Source organism: Pteronotus mesoamericanus, unplaced genomic scaffold (genome assembly GCF_021234165.1).
Source record: "Pteronotus mesoamericanus isolate MK-2021 breed Mesoamerican mustached bat unplaced genomic scaffold, CSHL_Meso_final contig_20, whole genome shotgun sequence".
Classification (NCBI taxonomy): Eukaryota; Metazoa; Chordata; class Mammalia; order Chiroptera; family Mormoopidae; genus Pteronotus; species Pteronotus mesoamericanus.
In genome coordinates, this window is record NW_026555085.1 from 2,367,694 (window position 1) to 2,385,241 (window position 17,548).

The window sequence follows — 17,548 nt, forward strand, 5'->3', positions numbered from 1 at the left end:
GTAACTAGTCCTGTCACACCCAGGCAGGCTGAGCCCCAGCCACCCCCGCCACATCTGCCCCCGGACCCCTCACCTGGTGGTCCACTGTGCTCCCGTAGAGCCCATTGAGGTTGGCATAGTGGCAGTTTCTGTACCACCAAGCCCCTCGGTAGGAGACGGCACAGGAGATGAGCAAGTTGTTGGGGTCTCGGTCTCGGGCAGAGAAGACACTGTCGCTGTGGTAGCTCATGGAGTCCCCTGGCCAGCGGGTGGAGAAAGAAATAAGGGCCTCCCTCGTCTCACCCCCACCCAGCCTCCAGGCCCAGCCCTTACCTGCCGTGCCATGGTAGCCCTCCAGGTGGAGGCGGTAGTACTCCGAGGCTGAGTCTACCCGGAAAGAGTCGTACTGGGCGAACACTGCCTCGTCCCCAGCCCGCAGGTCCACGCGCATAGAGTAGTCGCCAGCTCTCGTCAGGCTGTGCAGGGCCTCGTTGCCTGGGGGTGGGGAGCGTGCTCTCACCAGGGCCCCGGTGTCCACAGGGCCCCGTTCCCTTCCCTGGTCCCCCCAGTCCCTGTGAGGCACTGACCCAGCCAGAACTCCCCGGAGATGTTCCCGAAACCATGGGCATAGTCTTCCCAGTCCCTCCAGAAGTCCGTCTGTCCATCCATGCGGCGCTGGAACACCTGAGGAGCAGGTGGGGTACCATCAGCCTGTGGCTCCTGGCGCACCAGCCCTGGCCCTTGTGCAGGTCCCTGGGCTTCCGGCTGCCACCCACCAGCCAGCCGCCCCCATCAGTCGCCATGTCACAAAACACATTCAGTGGCCGCTCGCGATTGCCGTTGAGGAAGATGGTGGTGGTCCTGGAGGTGCCGGCCCCATTCTGCATCTCCTCCCCACAGTCCCGGGGGAAGGGGATCCGCAGTCCACCTGGGGAGAGGACAGAGCGGGGTCAGTGCTTTCTCCAAACCCTAGACCCGGCTGCCCACTCAGCCCCCACCTCAGGTCCCAGCACCCAAGTACCAGTGGTGAAGGAAGTGGACATGGGCGGCGTGAGGCTCTCGCCCCACACAGCCCGGAGCCAGGCTCTGTAGGTGGTGGAGGGAAAGAGGCCCAGGAGCTGGTGAGAGGTGATGCCTCCTGGGAGCAAGATCTCCTGCGAGACAGAGAAGGGGTGGGTCAGGGGACAGGGAGGGGGAGCCCCACCAGGAGGGGCAGAGACAGAGACAGCCCCTCCTGGAATGGGGAGTTGGCCAGTGGGGCAGGCGTGGGGGCACCTGGGTCTGTCCACCAGGGGTGTCATAGGTGAGCAGGTAGCCAGTTGGTGGGACTTGGGGCTCTGTCCAAACAAGCAGGGCTGTGCGGGGGGTTACTTCCTTGGCTTCCAAGTCCCGGGGACCCTCCAACCCTGGAAGGGGAAAAGGGAAGAGAAGTGGAGGATGAGGCCTTTCCTTGCACCTGCGCTCCCCTGTTCCACAAACCTCACAGGAGGTACCTGTAGTGAAGGTGATGCTGGCTGGAGAGGTGAGGTTGGGGCCCCGAAGGCCATGCACGGTGGCTGTGTAGTTGGTGTGGAGCATGAGGCCGTGCAAAGGGTAGTCCACAGCGCTGCCCGGGGCTGAAGCCTGTAGGCGGGGGGCTGGCCATGGCGGGGTGTATCAGCGGCTGCTGGTCTGCCTCTGCCCTCCCTCCCTGAATATGTCCCCTCCAAAAGCCTGAGCCCCACTCACTGCCTGGGGCTGTGACCCAGATGTCATATGTGTCCACAGGAGCCTGAGGGGGCTTCCAGTGTAGCATGGCTGTTCCCTCTGTCAAGTTCAGTGCTCGCAGTTGGGTGGGGCCATCAGGAACTGGGAGAACAGCGTAAGGGGCTCATAGCGGACCTCTGCTGTTTTCCCCACCCTTCCTTCCCAAACCCTGCTGCGGCTCTGGTCTGTGACTGTACCCTCCAACACCTCTCCCCTCTCCAGCCACTGAACTGATCCCCACCCATGGTCTCATGTCCTCCCCTCCCTCGCCCATCCTGGCCCAGCCAATGATCTCACCAGTAGTGAGGAAGCCTGTGAGAGGCTCGCTCTCCTCAAAGCCTCGGACAGACACGACCGTCACCTCATAGTGAGCACCTGGGACCAGCCCCTTGAGTTTCTGGGTCCACGCCTGGCTGTCCACTTGCACACTCTGTGGCTCCCCTGAAAACATGGTGGGCTCGGGAGGTTGCTAGGGAAGCCAGGAGGGGCTGCAGGGTGGGCAGAGTGGAGGGTGTGAAGAAAGGAGAGCCAGTGAGGACATGGGCAAAGGGTGTCACCTCCTTCCGCCAGTTGGTAGGACACTTTGAAGCTGTCAACTCTGGACGGTGGGGGCATCCAGCTGACCTTGGCTGAGGTCTCCCCAATTTCGCTGAACTGGAGGTCACGGGGGCTCTCCAGAACTGAGGGGAGTGGTGTGCCAAGGAACATTGTGAGGGCATGGGCGAGGGCCTCCTGTGGAGGACTGCCCCCGCCCTCGCCTTCCTGGGCCACTGGCTGCAGGCACAGACGTGGAAGTCTTTCTGCATTCCTCACTCCCCGCCCCACTCGCCAGCCTCCCTCTGGCTGAGGCACCAGCTCCCAGCCATGGGGCCTCACCTGGGCTCAGTGTGCGGGCAGTGCCCTGCACGCTGTCAGCATTGTGGGGCCCACGCAGGCCGTACAGTGTAATGCTGTACAGGGTCCCGGGACGCAGGTCCCGAAGCACAGCCGAGCGCCGTGTCCCTGGCACTGTCATCTCCCGCTGCAGCAAGGGACGCGGATGGGGCTCCAGAGTGCTTGCTGATGGGACCCCATAGCGAAGCAGGAAGGAGTCGAAGGCCCCAGAGGGGGCCTCCCAGTTGAGCCGCAGAGAACTGGTGGTCACATCAGTCACAGACAGCTGGGAGAGCCGGGGCCCCAGCTCCCCTGGGGTCTGACCGGCAGGAGCTGACCCTGCACAGAGCAGGCGGGAAAACAGCTTAAAGGCAGAAGCACACCAGCAGGGTGACCTGGGGCAGGTCCCTTCTGCCACCCAGCCTGGCCCCTGGGTCCTCATCTGTAAAGTGGAGCGAATGGGGGGCTGGCACCCACAGTAGGATCCATAGAGACACCACCTGTGTGCAGAGCCAGGGAAACCCCTTCCTCCCTCCATGGCACCCCCATGTTCTTTCCCTGTGCTCACCACTTCTGGGGCACCCCCCACCCTTCCCAGGCCCAGATGAGAAGCAGGGAGGCTAAGACACAGGCCCTCGCCTAGGGGTACCTGTGGTGCCCTCAGCTGAGACAGGGCCGAGACGCTTCCCTTCATGGAGGCCGTAGAGAAAGAACTTGTAGGGGGTGCTCGGTTCCAGGCTGGACACAAGGACCTTGTTCTGGTCACCACCCACAAGCAAGGCCTGGGACTGCCTGTCTGTGTCCCAATACTGCACCACAAAGGAGTCAAAGGGGCCCTGGGCCACTGTCCATGAGAGGTGCAGGGAGTCCGGGGTCCTGTCAGTCACTGTCAGCACCCCCAAACGGGGCCCTTCCGGGGGCTCGGGAGCCTCTTCTGGGGCTGTGGGAGAAGCCCAGGGAAGGAGCTGAGTGTGCGTGCATGTCTGTGCATGCGCTGTGTGTGCTGCACGTGCGTGCGTGTGCCCACTGCAGGCCCTCCCAGCACCACTGCACCAGTTCCTGGGTGGCCCAGGGCTGAGGTGCACACTTTACAGGTCCTGGCTTCCATGGAAGCCAGGTAGAGAGAAGAGAGGGGCTGAAGCTTCTAGCATGTTCCTTCTCTTGAATCTGCCAAATTCCTGCTCTGGTGGTGAGGCCTGCTCCTGCGGGCCTCCCTGGGTGCCAACACTGTGGCCCCGTGACTCCTCTGTGGGCTCCTTTGCCAGGTCTGAATTTGCGCTGCCTCTGAGGCGGGACTAGCTTGGCCACCCCCGAGTTCGGCCACAGGCCTCCTGTCTGAGGGTAGCTGAGGGTGGAAGTGGCTGGTGAACGGTGTGGGGGGCAAACCTGCCCCGTGGGGCTGCTGGGAGCTGGGCCCGCACCTCTGGGGGAGGAGCCCCTTCCACCACCACAGCCACTTCTGCTGGTTTCTTTGCTCCTTCTTGTTTTCTTTTCCAGTAATTTTTCCATCTGAGAAAAGGCTCCTGACTTATCCATGGGTGGGGGTCTTATCCTTATCTGGGCAAGGCCACCCTGAGGGGACGTGGAGCGCCCCGCTGAGGAAGACAGAGCAGCCACAGAGCTGCCGGGCGGTGGGGGGGTGGGGGGGGTGGGGGGCGCGTAATTGAAGGGGTCCGGAGGATTGAGGACCACTGCCTGGGCCTCTCCTGGCCCGGCTCCTGCTTTCGACTGACCCCTAGTCACTGACAGAGCTGGCCTCTGGCACCTTCCTCTGGGCCCCAGGCAGGGCTCCCTCATGCCCCTATCTGCTCATGCCTGTCCCTACATCTTCAGCCCAAACTCACACAGGTTGGCCCGCTAGGACAGTCTCCCACTCACCTGTCATTCCCAGGACAGAGACAGGGCCCAGGCGTTGTCCTTCTAGGATCCCGTGCAGCAGGAACTTGTATTTCCTGCCAGGCTCCAAGCCACCTATGGTGGCCTCCTGCTGATCTGCAGCCACAGGCACTGCCCGGGGCTGCCCGTTTGTGTCCCTGTACTCGACCATGAAGGAGTCAAAGTGGCCCTGGGCCACTCTCCATGTAAGGCGCACGGAGTGCGGGGTCTCATCTGTCACTGCCAGCTCCCCTAGGTGGGGTAGGGGCTGCCACTCCTTCTCCAGGGGAGCTGTGGGGAGAGTGGGGGTTTGTGGAGGAGAAACTCTTAGAGCTGCCTTCACCTCAACCTTGGCAACTTCCAGGCGGTGTGAGGGTCCGAGAGACAGTCCCTGAGGTGTGGCTTCACGGACAGCCACCTGAAGAGACAGGACTGCTCCAGCCTGCGGGCAGCCTGGTCCCCTCCTCCAGAGGCCACTGCCCAAACGCCTCCCTGCCCCCGCCCCCTCCCTACTGTGACGGGCATGCAAGAAATGCATAAAAGATCACCTTATGAGAGCAGGGGGGCTGGGGCTGCTGAGAAGGGTGTCAGTTACCCCCTGACCCCTGAGTGCCCTGAGCAGAGATGTGGCCAGAGCTGGGAAAAGCCCCTGGAGGGCATCTGGGTTGTCGGGTTGACAGCAAGAGCCAGGCCGGGCAGCCAGTCAAGCTCACAGGCTGCCATCACCCGGCACGACCCCTCCTTGCTCTCCATCAGCCTGGGCCCTCCTTCCACTCACTGCCCCAGCCCTGCACGAACCCTGGGACCTCGAAGCCGGGTGAGGAGAGGCAGGGGGAGAAGCCAGGGGCAGAGTACGGAAGAGACCTGCCGAGGGTGGGTGCTGACCGGTGGAGCTGGAGGAGAAGTCTGTATCCCGTCACCATAATGAGTTCAGGGAAGAGGATTATGGAGTCTGAGGGCCTCAGGCCCCAACTGGCCATGTGTCCCATCCTTGTCTGGCCAGGGTGACTCATGGTCCTGGGAGTGGAGTGAGAGTCAGTGACCTACCTCCACCCTTTCCTTGGGGGCTGAGTCATGGGCACAATGACGCTGGATTTTTCCATTGTCTTTTTGCAGCCAAATTCTCCTGTATTTTCTACCTCTTGCCACAGAGTTGGGACAGAGGGAGGGGGATGTGAACATTTACTGAGCGCCAGTAGATATTATTCATAATCACTATGCAAGTGTGGAGACTGAGGTTCAAAGGAAAGTGGCTTGCTCATGGCCACACAGCTGGCAATCGGGATTTGAACACAGGCCTGCTTGGTTCCAAAGCCTGGGTTGTTTTTAGTACATTGCCAGTCAGTGAATGGAAAAAATGCATATAAAATGCTCATAAGAGTGCCTGGCATGCAACAGCGACTCAGTAAGTGTTTGCTTTTGGTGTTATGATTGTTATGTCAAGGCTGAAGGAGAATAAGTTTCACGGGAAGGCCACAGGGCCAGCTGTGGGAAGAGGCAGCTCTGGGAAAGGTGGGAGGCAGGGCTGGAGTTTACCTGTGGTGCCGTCAGCAGAGACGGGGCCCAACTTCTTCTTGCCTGCCAGACCGTAGAGCAGGAACTTGTACTTCGTGTTGGGATCCAGGCCGCTGACAGTGACCTCCAGCTGGTCTGCAGCCACAGGCACCACCTGGGGCTGCCCGTTCCTGTCCTTGTACTGGACCACAAAGGAGTCAAATTTGCCCTGGGGGACCACCCACGAGAGGGCCACTGAGTCTGGGGTCACATTCGTCACTGTCAGCTCCCCCAGGTGAGGAGAAGGTTTTGTGTCTGGGACTGGAAAAAAGAGAGAGGTACATGGAGAGTGACAGAAATGGTGACAGAAGCAGACAGAACTTCCTCAGGGTCACATGTCAGGAAAGGGGAAGCAGAGGCATAGGGACAAAAGAGGAGCCTGGGAAGAAAGAGGGGTCTTTTGGGGTGGGGGAGCAGGGAGAGGGACAGGATGAGGGGTAAGAGGGAGCGCAGGACTGGATTTCACTGGACCCAGGCAATATATGGGTCTGGAGGCCCTGGGGTCTGGAGTGTGGAGCACAGAAGGTGACATTCCCAACTGTCACCACAAGGGGGCGAAGGATGGTCAAAAGGCTCCAGGAGCAAAGGTGGTCTCTGGAGCTCACTCGTGGGTCTTTGCATCTGCAGAGAGAGGGCCCTGCCTTTTCGCATCCTGCAGTCCAAATAGTAGGAAGGAATTTGTACTTGTGGGGAGGGGCCAGACTGGAGATGGTGACTTCCCATTGGTCTCCACTCACAGGCACTCCCTGGGGCGGCCCCTGCGCGTCCCTGTACTGGACCAGGAAGGAGACAAAAGGGCCCTGGGCCACCATCCAGGACAGGTGCACTGTGCATGAGGTCACAGCTACCACAGCCAGCTCCTCCAGGTGGGGTGCCACTGGGGGCCCTGTGGGCAGGGCGGCTGGGACAGAGCAGCAGGAGCCTCAATGGCAGGACCCTGTCCTGGAGAGGGAATGCTTTCCTGGCTACAGAACAAACATTCAAGCTAATTGCTATAAGGTGTTTACTGAGTCGCAGGTGCTGCATAAGCACTCACACAACAGGGGCAGTAGGTGCCACACCAGCATCACCCCACTGTGCGGGGGATCTGAGGCTGCAGATGTTCAGACACATTTGTATAATAAACAATCCGTACATTCAGAACAGGACTCAAATCCAGAGAACCTGGATCCACATCCACATCTGAGCCATGAAACTGCCCAGTCAGGGAGACTGAGGAAGCCACAGATGACTAAATCAGCAAGTGAGAGGGTCCGGATGGTGAGAGAAGGAACAAAGCTAAAATGTCGGAGGCATAGGCTCCATGCCCACCTGACACTGACTACAGTCTCCACCAGTCCTCACTCATTCAAGGAACATGTGGGACATTGGCACCATGTGAGAAAGGGCAGAGCGCATGTGTAAGGGGTGCTCACCTCTAAGGGAAAAAGCCGAAAGCAGCAGAGCAAAACCCGGCCCCGCCCCCACTCACCAGTCAGGCCCACAGTGGACACCGGGCCCACGCGCCGGCCCCCGTGCAGGCCGTACAGGTGCATCTTGTACTTGCGCCCCGGCTCCAGGCCCCGCACGGTGACCTCTCTCTCCTCACCCCCGGCACGCACCGCCTGGGGCCGCCCGTCCCTGTCCTTGTACTGGACGGTGAAGGAGTCGAAGTGGCCCTGGGGGACGGACCAGGAGAGGCTCAGCGAGTCCGGGGAGGATCCTGTCACTGTCAGCTCCCCCAGGAGGGGCTCCTCGGGGAGCTCTGGGGCGGCCTCCGTGCTGGGTTCCGTGGGGCTGGGCGTCTCTTCCTCTGCAGCTGAGAAGGACAGACACAGGGAGGGTGGGGCAGGGTCCGTGGAGATGTCCTCGGTCTTCTCCCAGGCCGCGGTCGTGCCTGGACCCCGAGGTCCCCGCGGAGAAGCCCCTCCTGGGGGCTGGGAGGTCCTGCTCCGTCCAGCCTCACAAACGTGCCCAGGGCCTCGGGGTCGGCTGTGGGGAGCCGGGCAGCCACCAGCGCAGCTCACAGAGGCCTTTCTCTGCCCCGGGGGCCCCGCCCTGGTCCTCGGGGAGCCCACGGGGAGGCGCCAAGGGCACCGCGGCGCAGCCTGCAGCACCTCGAGCACAGGCGCCCCCTGCACCCCACTCACCCATCGCGGAGTGCCATCGCCCTGCCGGCGCCCGCCCTGCGGCGCCCACCGTCCACTCACCCGTCACCCCGACGGCGGAGACGGGGCCCTGGCGCTGGCCGTCGTGGAAGCCATACAGGTTCATCTTGTACTTGTGGTCTGGCTCCAGGCCCGAGACGGTGACCCCGTCCTCATGTCCCGGCACCCGCAGCGCCTTGGGCTGCCCGTCCCCGTTCTTGTACTGGACCAGGAAGTGGTCAAACTGTCCCTCGGGCACGGTCCAGGAGAGGCTCAGCGAGTCCGGGGAGGACCCTGTCACCGTCAGCTCCCCCAGGCGCGGCTTCAAAGGGGGGCTGCCTGGGGGTTCCTCTTCGGGGGCTGGGAAAAGATGTAAACAGAAGCTTTCCTGTTGCTGAAAGGAGTTGCTGATACCCCAGCTTCTCCTGGCCTCAGACCAGAATGGTGTTAGCTTGGGACTAACCTAAGATCCATTTCTGGTTATGATCGTCCAAGTCTTTCTGTGGCCTCCTTGTGGTCCGTCTAACTGGCCAGCCTCTTGCCTCAGAGCCCTTGTGTATTCCCTCTGCTCTCATCATCTTTCCCCAGATATTTGCATGGCTCATGTCGATGCTTCCTTTGAGTCCTTGTTCAAACGCTACCTTCTCTTTGGGACCTTCCCCTGACCACCTATTTAAGGTTCCAATCTTCCCGATTACAATCTACCTTCTTTACTTAGACCAAATTCCAGCAACAAATTGGAAAACACCAACTATGAAACAAACAAATCTGTAGCACCACGTGGATACTTGAGGACATTAAGGAATGACTGGTCATTCCTTTTTGAAAAAAAATTTAATATATCCATATATTTAATAAATTGATTGTTTTCTTCCTTTTTTTAATGTATTTTATTGATTATGCTATTCCAGCTGTCCCATTTTTTTCCTCCCCTCTATTCCTCTCCGCCTGGCACTCCCGTCCCACTAGGATCCCCCTGCCCTTAGTTCACGTCCATGGGTCGTACATGTAAGTTCTTTGGCTTCTCAATTTCCTATGCTATTCTTAACCTCTCCCTATCTATTTTTTACCTACCAATGTCGCTTCTTATTCCCTACACCTTTTTCCCATTCTTCCCCCTCCCCTCTGATCTCCGTTTCTGTGGTTCTGTTCCTGTTTTAGTTGTTTGCTTAGTTTTTGTTTTTGTCTTAGGTTCAGTTGTTGATGGTTGTGAGTTTGTTGTCATTTTACTGTTCACAGGTTTTGATCTTCTTCCTTTTCTTACATAAGTCCCCTTAACATTTCATACAATAAGGGCTTGGTGATGATGAACTCCTTTAACTTGACCTTATCTGGGGAAGCACTTCGTCTGCCCTTCCATTCTAAATGGTAGCTTTGCTGGCTAGAGTAATCTTGGATGGAGGTCCTTGCCTTTCATGACTTTGAATACTTCTCTGCAGCTCCTTCTTGCCTGAAAGGTTGCTTTTGAGAAGTCAGCTGATAGTCTTATGGGAACTCCTCAGTAGGTAACTGTCTCCTTTTCTCTTGCTGCTTTTAAGATTCTCTCCTTATCTTTAACCCTGGGTAATGTAATTATGATGTGCCTTGGTGTGTGCTTCCTTGGGCCCACCTTCTTTGGGACTCTGAGCTTCCTGGACTTCCTGGAAGTCTATTTCCTTGGCAAGATTGGGGAAGTTCTCCTTCATTATTTTTTCAAAAACGTTTTCAATTTCTTGCTCCTCCTCTTTTCCTTCTGGCGCCCCTATGATTCACATGTTGGAATGTTTAAAGTTGTCCCAGAGGCTCCTCATAAGCCACTCCTCATGTTTTTGAATTCTTATTTCTTCCCTCTGTTCTGGTTGAATGACTGTTCATTCTTAAGGTACAATAACTTTCATGTGGTTATTTTTAAATAGCCTTTTTAAAGAGAGGACTATAAATATTTAGTGATGAAGTACAGAGTGTCTGGGATGAGTGTAAAAACACTGCAGTGGTCTACCCTACCAGGAATACTATCTGGCTGTACAAAAGAATAAGGAACTGCTTGATGCTACAACGTGGGAGGACCTCAAAATGCGCTCGGTAAAGAAGTCAGACACAAAAGAGCACATACTGCATGGTTCCATTTGTATGATTTGCTCAGAAATGGCAGATCTAGACACAGAACACAGTTTGGGGTGGCCTGGGGCTGGGCGTCAGAAGGGTCTACACATGAGGTTTCTTCTTGGGGTGGTAGAAAAGTTCAAGAACAAGATAGTGGTGAAACATGCACACTCTATAAATATAATAAAAATAAACTGAGTCGTATATTGAAACAGGTGACTTTTCTGGTGTGTAAATTATGTCGATAAAGTCGTTAACAAAGAAGCATTCTCTGGAGAGGGCAGGCGGAGACTGAGGAAAGAGCGAGCAGACTGAGCAGGACTTGATATCTGGTGGAAGCAGGTGATGTACGTCCCAAACGCGAAAAAGGGTTCCCAGGCAAAGCAGAGAGCCACAATGGGCCAGGGCGTTACTGCCTTGGACGCTTTGTACCCAGGGGCCTCTTAGATGGACAGGGACTGTCCTGAGACTTGCGTTTCCTGCGTGCGGACCATCCCTGTCCTGGGCTGTTCCATGGACAATGCACAGGTCAGAGGCTGAGGTTTTATGGTCTGCTCTGGGGGAGACTCTAGAGACTCGACTATTGAGACCTGTCCTGAGCCCAACCCTGGAGGCCCTTCAGCCCCCACTCACCAGTCAGGCCCACAGTGGACACGGGGCCCACGCGCCGGCCCCCGTGCAGGCCGTACAGGTGCATCTTGTACTTGCGCCCCGGCTCCAGGCCCCGCACGGTGACCTCTCTCTCCTCACCCCCGGCACGCACCGCCTGGGGCCGCCCGTCCCTGTCCTTGTACTGGACGGTGAAGGAGTCGAAGTGGCCCTGGGGGACGGACCAGGAGAGGCTCAGCGAGTCCGGGGAGGATCCTGTCACTGTCAGCTCCCCCAGGAGGGGCTCCTCGGGGAGCTCTGGGGCGGCCTCCGTGCTGGGTTCCGTGGGGCTGGGCGTCTCTTCCTCTGCAGCTGAGAAGGACAGACACAGGGAGGGTGGGGCAGGGTCCGTGGAGATGTCCTCGGTCTTCTCCCAGGCCGCGGTCGTGCCTGGACCCCGAGGTCCCCGCGGAGAAGCCCCTCCTGGGGGCTGGGAGGTCCTGCTCCGTCCAGCCTCACAAACGTGCCCAGGGCCTCGGGGTCGGCTGTGGGGAGCCGGGCAGCCACCAGCGCAGCTCACAGAGGCCTTTCTCTGCCCCGGGGGCCCCGCCCTGGTCCTCGGGGAGCCCACGGGGAGGCGCCAAGGGCACCGCGGCGCAGCCTGCAGCACCTCGAGCACAGGCGCCCCCTGCACCCCACTCACCCATCGCGGAGTGCCATCGCCCTGCCGGCGCCCGCCCTGCGGCGCCCACCGTCCACTCACCCGTCACCCCGACGGCGGAGACGGGGCCCTGGCGCTGGCCGTCGTGGAAGCCATACAGGTTCATCTTGTACTTGTGGTCTGGCTCCAGGCCCGAGACGGTGACCCCGTCCTCGTGTCCTGGCACCCGCAGCGCCTTGGGCTGCCCGTCCCCGTTCTTGTACTGGACCAGGAAGTGGTCAAACTGTCCCTCGGGCACGGTCCAGGAGAGGCTCAGCGAGTCCGGGGAGGACCCTGTCACCGTCAGCTCCCCCAGGCGCGGCTTGATGGGAGGCTCGGGGGTCAGGGTGGGCGGAACTTGGGTGGGCCCAGCTTCGTAATCTGGAGCTGGACGAGAAGGACAGAGACGTGGGGGACAGGTGAGGTCTCCTCAGTCCTCAGTTCAGCATATCAGGGGCCTACTGCAAAAATAAGATAGTAAGGAACAGACTCTTGCCGTCCACAGTGGCTCTCACTCTGAGTCTTTCTGGTCCCATTAGTGTGTCCTGTCTTACTGTCACCCCCTCCTCCCTCACGGTGCCTCCCTCCTCCCTCGCCTCACCTACGCCGACCAATGTCCCTGTGACCTCTCCCTCTCCTCCAGCACCTGCCTCTCCTCTGAACACAGGTGCACGCGGCCACCATGCCCTGGTCTCCCTCCACTGGGGTCTCAGTGGCATCTCACTCCCTTTGGCTCACGACTTTGCTCCCGCACAGCTCAGAACTGCTCCCGCACAAGGCACCCGCGGTCTTCCTGGTTCTGTTCCTGTCCTTAGCTGCCATTGGACTCAGAGTGTTCCATTTTTCCCAAAGTTTCTGTCGTGCCGCCTCACTCCCCACACCTGCAGCCCAGCCGTCCTGGTTAGGGCCACCCTCACCTCTCACCTGGTGTCTCTGCCTCCCTCCCGCCCCCTCTGCACAGGGGACCAGAATGGGACTTCAGGTGCACGGCTGATGGAATCAGTCTTACTTAAAACTGTGCACAACCCTCTGAGTCCCCAGAGGAGTCCCTGCTTCCTGAGCTGCTCTTAGCTCTCCACCCCCATCTCGAGACTGACGCCCTACTCGGAGCATTTCACCCAAAACGCTCTCGTGTGCCCTAGTGTTCCTAGTTCCCAGGCCTTTGCACCAGCTGCAACACTTTATCTGACACACTTGTCATCCTTTCGCAATATCACTATGCTGACACCTGCCTGACCTCAGGTCTCAGCGGTCCCTTGGGTGACTGGACAGGCTGGCGTAGGTCTCAGTGCCCCGGACTTCCTGTCATATCCATGTCCCCCTTCGCCTGACTTGCTGGTTCACAGCCTGTCCTCCATGACTGTGAGCCCCATTAGTATGAGACCTTGTCTCTCTGCCAAGTTCAAGGCTGACCCCTGTGAAGTCCCACAGCGCTTGGCTCAGGACGCACCCACCTTAGTTGGCCCATTATAATCATAAGTCTGGTAATGTCTGGACCACGAGGCTGGGGCGCTGCAGACAAGATGCTGCTTTCTGAGCACCTCCTGTCCTCCGCCACGGCTTCTAGTCACGCCACAGAGGCTGAGTCTCTAGGACACACCAGGGATGCCAGTATGATTCCCTCCCACAAATTCTAAGAACGTGTCGATCCCTTGGTTGTGAGGAGATGCTACCAAAGCGCGGCCTTCAGAGCAGCAGCAGCCGCATCCCGGAGGATCTCGTTAGGGAGGCGGAATCTCTGGTCCCAGCCCAAATCTGCTGAAAGAGTCTGCCCTTTACCAAGATCCCCAGGCCACTGATGTGCAAAAGGCGACATGCAGGTGGGCATATTGTTGTTTTCACAAAGATGGTAATAAAGGGAAAGTCTTCCGGGGCCAGTCCTCCCTGCCCTGCCTGCCTCGCCCCCACTCACCAGTCAGGACCACAGTGGACACGGGGCCCACGCGCCGGCCCCCGTGCAGGCCGTACAGGTGCATCTTGTACTTGCGCCCCGGCTCCAGGCCCCGCACGGTGACCTCTCTCTCCTCACCCCCGGCACGCACCGCCTGGGGCCGCCCGTCCCTGTCCTTGTACTGGACGGTGAAGGAGTCGAAGTGGCCCTGGGGGACGGACCAGGAGAGGCTCAGCGAGTCCGGGGAGGATCCTGTCACTGTCAGCTCCCCCAGGAGGGGCTCCTCGGGGGGCTCTGGGGCGGCCTCCGTGCTGGGTTCCGTGGGGCTGGAGGTCTCATCCACTTCAGTGGGGAAGGGAGTCTCATCCTCATCCACCTGGGGAGCTAAGTAAAGAGATTGGGGTAGAGGCTTAGGTGGCGACTTGCATTTCTGGTGATGTCTGTAGGGACAGCAAAGACCATCCTGCTGAAATACTGTTCAAGCTCCAGAATTTACTGCTGGCATATCCTCCTTGGTGGAGAGAGCTGACAGGCTCCCAAACCCCCCATCACATGCCCATTGGCATAAACCTCCAGAAAGTAGTTTGGAGACATGCCAGGAGCCAAAATAATCCTCATTTGCTTTGACCCAATAATCTTATTTCTGGGAAGCTAGCCTAAGAAAATTATTAAAAAGCAGGAAATAGTTGTATCACAAGAATTCATTACGGGATCATTCATGACAGCAAAATGTGTCAAGGGATCAAGAGACCCCCAGGAGGTGATTAATTTTGTTGTGGCGCTTTCACCATGAAGCATCAAATGACCATCAAAGTGATGACTGATGCTGGTTGTGTAGCCACAGGATAAATGCTCACAGTGTCACCTTGGTACAAAAGAAAGTCATAGCCAAGAATTAGATTTCTCTGCAACTCTCAAAAATGCAGAGAGGATGTTATGTACATTGTTGCGTATGGTGATTATTGGGTCAAAAGGTGATCTGATGAGAGGTATTTTCCTTGTTTTCAAACTTTCCATCATGTTGCTATATTCTTTTCACTAGAAAAATACAGATTTAAAGAGAAATCCTGGATTATCAAAATAAATAATCTGGTAGAAGGTGTGGAGGGGTGACATGGGTCTGCTCTATTTTGTATGTTTGGGATTCACCTTATTAAAAGGTAAAAGACCTGAGCAGTGAATGAGAATTAACAGCTTACCTTCAGGGTATGAATTGCTCTAATGTACATTTTCTAATGAAGTCCCTATTCTCCCCTCCCCCAACACTCCTGGGAACACAGGCATAGATGAGGCCCATCGCTCGGGGAGTCAGGAAGGCTGAATGAAATGAGTCCTCTGTGCGCAGTATCTTCAGGAGAGGCGTGGGAACGCCATGGAGCTGCTCGATTGGTGTTGCAGAGGCAGCAGCCTGCCGTCCCAAGGCTCCATCTCGCAGGGGTCGGTTCTTCCACACGCAGAGGAACTTGAGCGAAATCCTCTCACCAGGCATGAGAATCTAGCTGACGGTGACTTAGAAAAGCCGACCTGATTGCACGGTTGGAATGATTTCACCTTGTAATTTTTTTCCCCCTTATTACTTAGGGACTAGAAATTGTCTTTCTCATAATTAGAAATGAAATACGTTGCAAGAGTGATTGGGGTAAAAGACAAGCAGTACAAGAGAGAAGACATTATCTTTAAAACATTTTCCCTGATTGTAAAGGAAATGCATGTCATTTAAGAAAATTTGGATAACACAGAATAGGATAAGACATTTTTTAAAAAAGTTCTGGAACATTCTATTCTGTCCCGCAAACATGCATCCTGTGGGATGTATTTCCTTCCAGTGTTCTTCCCATGCATGTTATTTTCAAGCAGTTTTGGTCAGCACTTTTACAAAAATTGTGGGCTCTTTGTTTCAATGTAATATTTTAAAGTCATTGTCTTACATTAAAACATTTCAATGATGGCCTAATAGCTCTTCTTATAGGTGTTGTCAAACTATTTAACCATCCCATTATAGCTGGATGTTGGGTTCTTTCTTCCTTTCCTTTATTTAAAAAACATTTTTTTATTTTTCGTTACAACAAAGAATGTTATAACTAAGTAGGAAAAAAAACTCTGGTAAGTCTGTCATGGCCTGTTCCTGACATATTTAGCTTGCAAAGGAGGCCCATGGCTGACTAACAGGAGGACTCCACGCAAGAATGGATGATGACACTGTAGGGTGGCAAAGGCTAAACCGCTAGGCATGGCCCTGGGCCCAGGGTCACAGAGGGTGGGTGTGAAAGGGGAGCTGGGCCAGGACTCTTAGGGGCTGGGGAAATAGCAGAACAGTCAACGAGGTTACTACTCATGAGAAAAAAGTAGTTATCTACTGAGAGCCCCCAAGTACCCCCTCACTCACCAGTCAGGCCCAGAGTGGACACCGGGCCCGCGCGCCGGCCCCCGTGCAGGCCGTACAGGTGCATCTTGTACTTGCGCCCCGGCTCCAGGCCCCGCACGGTGACCTCTCTCTCCTCACCCCCGGCACGCACCACCTGGGGCCGCCCGTCCCTGTCCTTGTACTGGACGGTGAAGGAGTCGAAGTGGCCCTGGGGGACGGACCAGGAGAGGCTCAGCGAGTCCGGGGAGGATCCTGTCACTGTCAGCTCCCCCAGGAGGGGCTCCTCGGGGGGCTCTGGGGCGGCCTCCGTGCTGGGTTCCGTGGGGCTGGAGGTCTCATCCACTTCAGTGGGGAAGGGAGTCTCATCCTCATCCACCTGGGGAGCTAAGTAAAGAGATTGGGGTAGAGGCTTAGGTGGCGACTTGCATTTCTGGTGATGTCTGTAGGGACAGCAAAGACCATCCTGCTGAAATACTGTTCAAGCTCCAGAATTTACTGCTGGCATATCCTCCTTGGTGGAGAGAGCTGACAGGCTCCCAAACCCCCCATCACATGCCCATTGGCATAAACCTCCAGAAAGTAGTTTGGAGACATGCCAGGAGCCAAAATAATCCTCATTTGCTTTGACCCAATAATCTTATTTCTGGGAAGCTAGCCTAAGAAAATTATTAAAAAGCAGGAAATAGTTGTATCACAAGAATTCATTACGGGATCATTCATGACAGCAAAATGTGTCAAGGGATCAAGAGACCCCCAGGAGGTGATTAATTTTGTTGTGGCGCTTTCACCATGAAGCATCAAATGACCATCAAAGTGATGACTGATGCTGGTTGTGTAGCCACAGGATAAATGCTCACAGTGTCACCTTGGTACAAAAGAAAGTCATAGCCAAGAATTAGATTTCTCTGCAACTCTCAAAAATGCAGAGAGGATGTTATGTACATTGTTGCGTATGGTGATTATTGGGTCAAAAGGTGATCTGATGAGAGTTATTTTCCTTGTTTTCAAACTTTCCATCATGTTGCTATATTCTTTTCACTAGAAAAATACAGATTTAAAGAGAAATCCTGGATTATCAAAATAAATAATCTGGTAGAAGGTGTGGAGGGGTGACATGGGTCTGCTCTATTTTGTATGTTTGGGATTCACCTTATTAAAAGGTAAAAGACCTGAGCAGTGAATGAGAATTAACAGCTTACCTTCAGGGTATGAATTGCTCTAATGTACATTTTCTAATGAAGTCCCTATTCTCCCCTCCCCCAACACTCCTGGGAACACAGGCATAGATGAGGCCCATCGCTCGGGAGTCAGGAAGGCTGAATGAAATGAGTCCTCTGTGCGCAGTATCTTCAGGAGAGGCGTGGGAACGCCATGGAGCTGCTCGATTGGTGTTGCAGAGGCAGCAGCCTGCCGTCCCAAGGCTCCATCTCGCAGGGGTCGGTTCTTCCACACGCAGAGGAACTTGCGCGAAATCCTCTCACCAGGCATGAGAATCTAGCTGACGATGACTTAGAAAAGCCGACCTGATTGCACGGTTGGAATGATTTCACCTTGTAATTTTTTTCCCCCTTATTACTTAGGGACTAGAAATTGTCTTTCTCATAATTAGAAATGAAATACGTTGCAAGAGTGATTGGGGTAAAAGACAAGCAGTACAAGAGAGAAGACATTATCTTTAAAACATTTTCCCTGATTGTAAAGGAAATGCATGTCATTTAAGAAAATTTGGATAACACAGAATAGGATAAGACATTTTTTAAAAAAGTTCT

The 17,548-nt window shown here is 56.1% G+C and overlaps 1 protein-coding gene across 1 annotated transcript in view; it reads right to left on the bottom strand.

Moving 5' to 3' along the window:
* Positions 1 to 17,548, bottom strand: part of TNXB (tenascin XB) — a 57,519-nt gene that overhangs the window by 533 nt on the left and 39,438 nt on the right. The window contains 20 exon segments of the mRNA XM_054569144.1: positions 74 to 237; positions 313 to 474; positions 567 to 663; positions 756 to 907; positions 1,001 to 1,133; positions 1,255 to 1,385; positions 1,473 to 1,616; positions 1,708 to 1,827; positions 2,023 to 2,166; positions 2,283 to 2,405; positions 2,602 to 2,937; positions 3,248 to 3,538; positions 4,477 to 4,764; positions 6,010 to 6,288; positions 7,499 to 7,825; positions 8,217 to 8,513; positions 10,869 to 11,195; positions 11,587 to 11,910; positions 13,436 to 13,798; positions 15,801 to 16,163. Coding sequence (XP_054425119.1) covers positions 74 to 237; positions 313 to 474; positions 567 to 663; positions 756 to 907; positions 1,001 to 1,133; positions 1,255 to 1,385; positions 1,473 to 1,616; positions 1,708 to 1,827; positions 2,023 to 2,166; positions 2,283 to 2,405; positions 2,602 to 2,937; positions 3,248 to 3,538; positions 4,477 to 4,764; positions 6,010 to 6,288; positions 7,499 to 7,825; positions 8,217 to 8,513; positions 10,869 to 11,195; positions 11,587 to 11,910; positions 13,436 to 13,798; positions 15,801 to 16,163 — 4,565 coding nt within the window.